At 35.0% G+C, this 9698-nt stretch overlaps 1 protein-coding gene across 1 annotated transcript; it reads left to right on the top strand.

The window, feature by feature from the left end:
* Positions 1-809: 809 nt before the first annotated feature.
* On the top strand, positions 810-9282 carry LOC135692057 (calmodulin-lysine N-methyltransferase). Its single transcript, XM_065210083.2, has 10 exons — positions 810-1194; positions 3105-3166; positions 3621-3681; positions 4203-4257; positions 4858-4921; positions 6325-6385; positions 6535-6606; positions 6831-6894; positions 7833-7958; positions 8352-9282. The coding sequence occupies exons 1-10, from the start codon at positions 944-946 to the stop codon at positions 8436-8438; spliced, it is 903 nt and encodes a 300-aa protein (XP_065066155.2). The 5' UTR covers positions 810-943; the 3' UTR covers positions 8439-9282.
* Positions 9283-9698: the final 416 nt, after the last annotated feature.

Here is a 9698-nt window from a genome sequence, read left to right as displayed (position 1 = left end):
ATGAAACGTAAAAATTGAATGAAGGCAGATCACTGATAAAATGCGCGCCAAACAGTTCCCGATCTACCCAGGACAGCAAAGACTAATCGGTGCCTTTGAAAAAATTGCATCACAGACATTTCCATTTGATCGCTAGTCAAATGAAAAATCTGTGACATCGAATTAACAGGCATTTAAAAAGGATCAATTCTTGCTGCTTCGTACAACTTCAAGCAACTTGTAAGGTCGTTTACACGATCACATTCTGTGATCACATTAAATATTTGATGCAAATGTGACCTGAATATGATCGTGTAAACCGGCCTTAACAGAGAGCCAAATTCAGAGATCTATAGAGAGAGGGAATTCATTAAAAAGTTCTTTTCGAGTGACTCTGGTTGTCTGTGACGGGGCATTTTCTGGACATTAGAAACTTTATAGAAACTTTTAAATGTTAAACATATTATTAAAGTTTTATTGAATTGTTATTCTTGTTATACTCATTTTCGTAGCTTTATTCTTTTTATACTCATTTTCATTTTTTTGAGTCAAGGGGTCAAGGGCTCTGGTCGCGAAAAAGTGGGCCCTCTTGAGGATTTGGCCCACTAGTCAAATTTCCTTAAAAAATGCCCTGGGATAAGTAATTATCTCTCCAATTCCTATCTACTATTTACTCTATGATTAATAGGAGTGCGTTTATTAGAGAGGCAATCTTTATCAAAACACATTCCTGAGTCTGCTGAACAACTAAGTAATTAAGTTACTGACTCAGAGAAACAAGGAGAGTTTTACATGTTTTATAAAACTGCAAGATACATTTTGTCGTGATTGTGTGCAACCATTCATAAAGGGGGTCAAAGTGAAGTAACACAACATGCGAAATTTCAGTTGTTGCTCCCTGTCTCCATTCGAAGATGGCCTAGCTTGCGGAGTGCGTGAAAAGATTTGTTGAAAATCTAGAAAAATGAATAGCAAGATTGATAAAGTAAGAAAATCTGATGCTAAAAAAAGATGGAAGCTTTTAGCTCAAAACTTGATCAAGTCAAAGACACACCGTGAAAACAAGGACGACTATACAGAAGAAAGCAGCATCTCTGTGAGGAGGTTTAAAGGCTTTGACATTTTTCAATATAAAAAAGAGCGGGAAGATGAACATGGTGTTTGGTACAAGGTGGAAAGCGAAAAACATCTGAAGTTAAAAACTCCAAGTATAAGGTTAGTGTGATCGTAGAAATTCACATGAAACTTGGGTCTTAAGCTTGAATAACCCAGATTTGTCCGAAGCTCAAAAAAAGCAAAAGCTCCCTCAAGACACTTTCTCCAACCCAAGGTTTGGAAAACCTTTGATTTTTAAGTTAAGTGAAATCATGCGTCTTGAACACAAGCATGAAAAAATTGCATCAGAGACTTTTCCATTTGATCGCTAGTCAAATGAAAAATCTGTGATGGCAAATTATCAGGTAATTAAAAGGGATTAATTCCTGCTGCTTCGTGCAACTTCAAGCAACTTTTAAAGTCATTTACACGACCACAGTCTGTGATCACATAAAAAATGTGACAGAAATTTTACCTGAATTTGATCCTGTAAACTGGCCTTAATCCCAGATGCAGAAGTCACAAGGTGTGGTCACATTGAGAGGAATGACCAGAAAACTGTTTGGTAAACATAGCTTGTCAGGGTCCTAAAAACTACCCTTTGATTTCTAGTAAGTAACAAATACTAAACAAATACAAATTATACCCAGTGCTACCTAATCAAACCAGGGTTAAATTTTCTAAAAACCTGAACACTTCAAGATCAGGCTGAGCACCCCAAGAACACCCTAAGAATAAGCCATAAAATCCCTATTAAGCGGCTGAACACCCTTTAAAACATATCAAAATTAACATATTGTTCAAAAAATAATTTAGGGCAGGAAAATGGCTGATAAGTCTAGTGCTGTTGGTGTTGTTTCAACCAACTGTTGTTTAGCACCCCAAAAGTGTGAAGGGGCGTTTATATATGCAGAGCAAATTTAAGTTGGACTTCCTTATGCTCCATTTGTGCATTCAAGTAATTTCCTGTTGTTTTGATAATCTTGCACATCCAGTGAGAATGAATGGTGTAAAAATACCACATGTGACTTGACTACTCATTGTCCTCCAAACAATTGTTCATCTCATCTGTTAATTTGCCCATATGGTCACAGCTAGAACAGAAATGAACTATTCTGTGGTCACAGTATGCTAATAGAGCTAGTGCACTCTCATTGTGCAAGCAGAATGAGACACACAGGAGCTGTTTCTGCTATTTCCCTTATGATAATGGAAAGTTTCTCTTTTTCAACCTCATCAATTGCTCACTCAATAAAATGAAGATTGCTCCAGCACAGAATCCCCCTATTCTGTGGTTTCAGTTGACAGTATTAACCCCCCCCCCCCATTCACACTTTTGAAATGCAAAACATCAGTTGGTTATAACAACACCAACAACATCAGACTCTTCAGGTACTTTCCCACCCCAAAATTAATCTTGAGTGATTGACCAAATGATTTTTTTAACATTATGTTGATTTTGATATGTTTCAAAGGGTGTTCAGCTGCTTGATGGGAGATTTATGGCTTATTCTTAGGGTGTTCTTTGGGTGCTCAGCCTGTTCTTGTAATGTTCAGTCTTTAGAAACTATGGGGTAACTTTATGTAAAGAGTGCTCAGTAAAACCAAAAAAAGACAATTAGTAAGTGCAAGACAGGATTTGAGAAAATATGCTTGAAGAAAGTAAATTAGTGACTCAACAAAGGAAGAATTGGAGCCCAGAACTAGTCACACTGTACATTGAGCTCAAAAATAGCAAGTATTCTTGTCTGTTGCAGAGTTCCTGATGCTCAATTGACAGAGCTATGTATGTTTTATTGCATAGAACTTGATAATCATGAAGTTTCACACTTAATGCAATAACCAGGTAGCTAGTCTAATCAACTAAGACAGCATTCTTTATGGCATATTTGGTATTTGGTAATCAAATATCTTCTACTCCTGTCAAAGCATCTTGCAAGATGATGACAATGAGCTACAGACCATATAATAAAGAAAAATGTGTAAGTTAATAGATTCTTGTTATAAAATAGAACTTTCATCTTTTGCAGACTTTTAAGCAACAGAATTGATCCAGAGATTTTAATTGGGTTCAACAATACAGGAAATATATGTGAGTATGTAAATAATCATTACTTTCTTTGCAAACACTAAAATCAATACACCACAGTAATTTTAATTTTTTAACACCATGGCTTGTTGAGAAAAGTAAACCAGCTTGAAATGAAAGGTGTGGTTTAATCTAGTTTGAATCATACCCCAGATTGGACATTGGCTAATTCAGACTGATTTTAAATTTCCTCTGGATTTTCCTACATAATTTAAGTCAATCGCTGTACCTCAGATTAGACAGACATTTGCTATGATAATTTTTTTTACTCCCTTGAAGGTCTGACTTTATGGGGTTTCAAAGTATTTAGCTGTTTTGAACTTAAGTTGGAATTGAAAGCATTATTGGATGCTTTATTGAAGTCCTAGTAAATATTCTATTACAATTCTGTTGCATTGAAGTAAATTTTTTTCATATATTTTTTTATTTGTTGTTTAATATTTTCAATTTTATTTAGGCATTTGGCCTTCAGAGGAAGTCCTTGCATATTTTTGCTTAAATAATAAAGAAAAGTTCAGGTAAGCATGCTTCTACAGTAAAAATGGTATGATAATAGCCAGGAATTGTGATTCAAAACATCTTCCTATTGTAGTTCATCATATTGATTAGTTGCTCCTCTAAATGAGAACACCAGTAGTTTCCTTCTTATTAGAGGCTTATATTACTATAGCTCGCTGGTTGTTCTTTATGTTTGTGTTTGTGGTCATAAAATTGATAAAAATCCACCAGAAATATAACAAATCATAATGGCAATAATGAATTTTTCATAAATTTCTAACCCAGTTGTGACAATGAGTATGTATTTAGCAGGGATAAAGAATTTTTTAGTTCTAAACCATTGAGATATGCATATTCTTGGCTATAAGGTAGTCTTTATTTATTAAAAGTATGAAGTAAAAAATCAAAACCACTAGGCATAATAATTGAAGGGGAGCTGTCATTGTTTTTGACAATCCTCTCTTGTATAACAATCTTGAAATTTACATTCCATTTCTTGAAATAATTTTGATCAACTTTATCCTTTTATCATATTTTGCAGAGACAAGAAAATTTGTGAACTAGGTGGTGGAATGACTGCTCTGGCAGGACTGTTAGTGAGTCTGTTGTTTTTTGACTGCCTTTCATTTTGTTAACTGTTACCAGTTGGATACTTAGAACTGTGCAAAGAGGGTTTATCCTTGATGACCTTGCTGTGTGATGTGGTATAGCAGAATAAGTTTCCCATGAAGGAATAGGAAATAAGGCACATTTACCATTCCTTTTTTGTGTGACTCAGCTACGAAGAATTCAGATGGAATTTGTTTTTAGAGATCAACATACACCACTGGTAAAAATTTCTGGGTACAAAGTTCACCCTTGCTGATATCCCACTTTTCAGAAACCATACATTTCTTATTGCTCTATTATGATGATGTATCAGCTGTATGCTGGTATGTTGTATGCATTTTCTTAGCTTGATACCCACATGTTGACAGAATAGTTAGTAGTGGGGTGTCTGAAACCTTTATAGAACCATTTTATTCCTACTTGTAAACACATGTGTTCTTGAAAACCCTGAACCTTTTGTCTGTTTTACTAAAAATTCACATCACACAATAATCTGACCCTGTATTTAAGGGACGAAATTTAGACTCTGTAAATCAATTTATTTGATAAATTTATCTGAGTAAAATTGATAAGCACTCTTGTTTTAGCTAGCTACTGAAAGTAATGCTGAAGAAGTCCATTTGACAGATGGTAACAAAGAATCGGCAAAAAGTATCTTTTCGCTATTTGAAATTTGCTAAAGCATCACATCTCAGGCTGATTGGTCAGGCTGATTGGTTAATGATGTATATATTTTTACCCTCAAGTCATTTTGAGAATCTAGCAAATAACAGCTGATTTGAAGGTATAGATATAAAGGTATGGACATAGATTAGATATAAATAGATATATGTAGATATAGAGTGAACTTGTGTGTGAAGACGTGTACACTAGTAAAAAACACTGAGTTTGCCAACTAGTCTCGACAGATAGTCTTACTCATGGCAGTATATTTACAATAAACAGATAGCTGGAATTTACATTGCTCTTTTCTATTTGAATTATTAGTTTTGCGACAGATGATTTAATCAGGCGAGTCCCTTGCCCAATTATGGAAAGTCAAAAAGACGCGTGAATAAGTGAGTATGGGGGATAAGGGTGATGCAGTTTTGTTTAGGATTTATTTTGAATAGGGTGATTAAGCTCTTGGTTAAGGCCTTGAGGATTCAATGTTTTTATCCAAAAGTCCTCTCTGTGCTCCAAACGTAATCTAAGCTGCTCCTTGAAGTTGTGTGTGGAGTTGGGTGGAAGTGGATTTAGTAGCATTGTTACGTAAAGGACCTGTTTGCAGCAAAGATTACCAGTTTTTGTGTTGCATGCCTATCATTTGCCTATCTTTGCAATTTTGTTACTATCTAAAATGTCATTGAGGTTTCATCAAAATGCCATCATAGGGGGTCTTTAAAGACATCTCTCAACACCTCTGATGTTGGTGGTAATGTTTTGTGGTAGGTTGTCGTAAACGGGATTCTTGTGGATTTATTTTTTGTAGAGAGTTTCAGAGTTTGTTCTCTTGGAATGTTACTAGCTTTTGTGATTTGATGTTGGATCTTTTTTTTTCGGTATCCTCTAGAGGTAAAGTTGTTCATCAATACCAAACAATTTTCCTCAAAATCTTTTCCATTAGATATAAATATGGATATAGATGTAGATAGTAAGTACCGGCCCCTTTTTAGCACTGAGTTTTGCCCCTGGGTTTATTCCAATTATTTCGGTATTTGTATCCATTGTCTTATATCCAAGAAAGCTGTTAGTAACAAAATTGCAAAGATAGGCAAATGATAGGCATGCAACACAAAAACTGGTAATCTTTGCTGCAAACAGGTCCTTTACGTAACAATGCTACTAAATCCACTTCCACCCAACTCCACACACAACTTCAAGGAGCAGCTTAGATTACGTTTGGAGCACAGAGAGGACTTTTGGATAAAAAAACTGAAAACATTGAATCCTCAAGGCCTTAACCAAGAGCTTAATCACCCTATTCAAAAAAAATCCTAAACAAAACTGCATCACCCTTATCCTTTCCTATGCAATATTTATCTCATGCGATAATTACCCTTAATTGCGGGAAGATCTTGCCGATATTGTTCAAGAAAATGATCGCCTGTTTGGTAATACTAGGATAAGATCAAGGTAAGCCGTTTTCAATGATATTACTTTTAAGAAATTTTGTTTACATTCACTTTACAAAATTATTCAGGCACAAAATAAATCATGCTTTATGTTTACAATTTTCGCTGCATGATCCTTATCACATTAAAATTATCTCGTTTTCTTTTTAGGCAGCTTCTATGGGCAAAGGACCAACTTTCAGCTCAAAAAAATGTTTTTGATTTTATTCTATGTGCAGACTGGTGAGTTGATGAGCTTGAAAAAACAGACTAGATTTTAGAAATATGATACTCAATTCCTAGTTATTTCAAATCGAACAAGACGAGAAAGATAAGTTCGTTTATTTTGAGATTTTGTTCCAAAGTCCTTTCGTAAGAAAATTTCTGGGACATTTGCTGTAGTTGTAAAATCTACATTGTTTCATCCAATAAAAAAATAACTCACTTTTTAATAACTTTTTTTCTAGTTGCTATTTTTTGGAATATCAGCAAGGATTAATTGAGACGATTTCCGAACTTTTAAGTGAAAAGGTATATTGGTTGTTTTAATGAATTTTTCTATGTTTCAAATAACTTTTTAGCTCTACTGTCTATCTGATATACTTGCCCGAGAGACTAAACTATTACCTATGGTAAATGCTTTCAAGAATAAGCTCGTGTCACAAATTCGTCCCCCTCCTAAACCAGGTTTCAGTATTCATATTCCAAAAGGCCTAACAATTCTAACCCAGTTATGTGTGGGTCCAATCAAACTAAATCTCCATTAGTTTAGTTATAAGTTTAGAGAAACAGTTGATCTAAAGTGCCCTTTAAATGATAGCATTGAGGATACGGAGCATTACTTGCTGTTCTGTCACTTATATGATGCTCATAGAATTGATCTTCTGAAACAAAGTACATGCTTCAGAACATGGCCTATCAATCTTTTCAAACATAATGCTATTTAATTTTTAGCTGTATAGAGATGACAGGCTTCAGTTGCTTTAATAGAGAGATGGGCAAGGCAACTCTGAGATGCATTCATGCATTGAAACTTTTTCTCGGTGAATCGCCGCTACCCTCCTTTCTTGCAGAGAGTTTCTGCCTTTCTTTTCGTTTCTTTTCTTTTGTAAGTCGTTCATCAGGTTCTTTTTACATTTATAATCGAAGCCTGTTCCAAAAAGGTAGCAAAGTGTACATAAACAAACAAACTACTGGGTGTCTCGCCTAGCATCTTTTTTGGAAAAATCGTTGAAATAGTTGTGAATGGGCCACATATTTTACTGTAGTTTCGTAGTAGTGTATTGTGAATTTTTAGGGTTTTTATGAGCAATGTCTAGGGTTAAGAATAAGTATCATATTCTTCGTTTGTTTTAAAATGCAGTTTGAGTGTGATTGATAAAGACATTGGATTGGTATACTCCTGCACTCCTGACAATGTTACTTAAAAAAAATTATTGAAATCGATGTTTGTGTTGTCCTTTTTATAGGGAGAAGCGATTTTGTTTGCTCCCAAAAGGGGCAATACCTTGGACACTTTCGTAAATTTGGCAAACGTTTCATTCACAACACAAGTTGTTGAAAATTATGACAAAGAAATTTGGCAGAAATATCAGGTATATATTTTTGTTATCCGTAGATGAGTAATTTGTCTTTACCCTCTAAAGACCAAAGGTAATACCAAATTCTGTAGTGTGCCTCGCATATAGAAGTAAATCATCCTTATGCTTACATTTTTGCCACTTCTAGGAATTATTAAAGAACTAATATTTAAATTTGTTCTTTATCCTCTAAAGACCAAAGGTACTACCAAATTCTGTAGTGTGCCTCGCATATAGAAGTAAATCATCCTTATGCTTACATTTTTGCCACTTCCAAGAATTATTAAAAAACGAACATTTCAATTTGTTCAACTAGAGGATCTTTGAATTGCCCTTCAAAAAGATGAATTAATATCGCTATTTAGATCTCATCCAATATTTTTTAGCAATTTATATCATTGTTTGCAGAAATTCAAAGAAGGACGTTCATCCTTTGACCCGGACATTCATTACCCTTTGATGGTAATAATGCAGAAGAAAGGCAACCCAAATTAACATTGAGTCGAGCAGAAGACTTCAACCATCATCTTGTTTGAAAGTAAATTCATGTCGAGATGGCTCGTTATTTTGTGCGAATTTGCAAATTCCTAGAGTCAAAAGGAGTGTAGTACACCATCGTATTGAAACAGAAACTGTAAGAGTTGAGATAGTAACACCTTCAAGGCAGAAGAAAGTGAGTAAAGAGAAATTGTTTTGCCTTTCTCTTTAAACATAAGACTCTCATCCTTTTATCGAATTTTGCGCGTTCGTTACAGTTACATTTTTCAAGACACATTATAGGTTTTTTAGGATGAATGGTTCATACTTTCCGTTCTTTTCAAATTAAAAGGGATTTTTACAATAAAAGAGTTATTTTGATGGTGGATTTGTTTGGCAGTGCCAGGCATTGAGGATATCTCGTGATAATATATGGTTAAAAGGACAATGTCGCTTTTTATAAAAACCTTTTGTTGGTTAGGCAGTAAATCAGGCAATAAATCAGGTAAATGTAATAAATCAGAGACGCACCTGCCCTCTTGCGAAGGTGTACTGCCTATATTTTTAGAATTTTCGAATACTTTGATATTAATCGTAATACTGTTAATGCTGTATGTATGCAATATTGTTCTATCGGAGCCTGTATCAATGGTTACTGCAGGTATACGAAAGGTTTGATGACTTGGACGGTTTGTCGTGTTTTTATCAATAGCAGTTTTCCTAAGAAGCTTTTTAGAATCCAAGGGACTCTCCTATACTTCTCGTAAAATTGTATATTTTACCGAAAGTCTTCGAATAAACCCCACCTTTGAATAAGCCCCCCCCCCCCACACCTCGAATAAGCCCCCCCCCGAATAAGACCCCATCTTAAAGAATTTTTTTGTGAAATAAGCCCTCTCCCTCAATTAAGCCCCCATTGGCTAAGGTTTGATTTCGCCAGCAACAGGTTTATCCCGATATATCTGGTAATATTTTTCGTTGCTGTTAGATGAGCCCCCATCTCCGAAAAAGCCACCCCCCCCCGAATAAGCCCCCAACCCAAAAACATTTTGCAAAATATGCCCCCGGGTGCTTATTCGAGGACTTACTGTAAGAACAGGTAATTTGAAAATCTGTTGTTTTCATGTTTGTATTTTTGATATTTTCTAAATTGAGACTGTTGCTAGCAAATATTTAATTAGTAAGATCTATTGCCAAAATTTTATCGATTTTCCAATAGTTGTATACCTGCTCTCCTTTTCATCTGTTACTTTCGATGAAAATTACGTATTGCTGTTA

The sequence above is a fragment of the Rhopilema esculentum genome, chromosome 10 (assembly GCF_057945365.1).
Source record: "Rhopilema esculentum isolate cy_ngs chromosome 10, ASM5794536v1, whole genome shotgun sequence".
NCBI lineage: Eukaryota > Metazoa > Cnidaria > Scyphozoa > Rhizostomeae > Rhizostomatidae > Rhopilema > Rhopilema esculentum.
This window is presented reverse-complemented; position numbering and strand designations above follow the sequence as displayed.

Excerpts from the sequence above, each read along its gene's own strand:
- LOC135692057 (XM_065210083.2), top strand. The coding sequence starts at position 944 with ATGAATAGCAAGATTGATAAAGTAAGAAAATCTGATGCTAAAAAAAGA. Across the intron at positions 3,167-3,620 it reads CAACAATACAGGAAATATAT|GCATTTGGCCTTCAGAGGAA; the intron begins GTGAGTATGTAA and ends AATTTTATTTAG. Across the intron at positions 3,682-4,202 it reads AATAATAAAGAAAAGTTCAG|AGACAAGAAAATTTGTGAAC; the intron begins GTAAGCATGCTT and ends CATATTTTGCAG.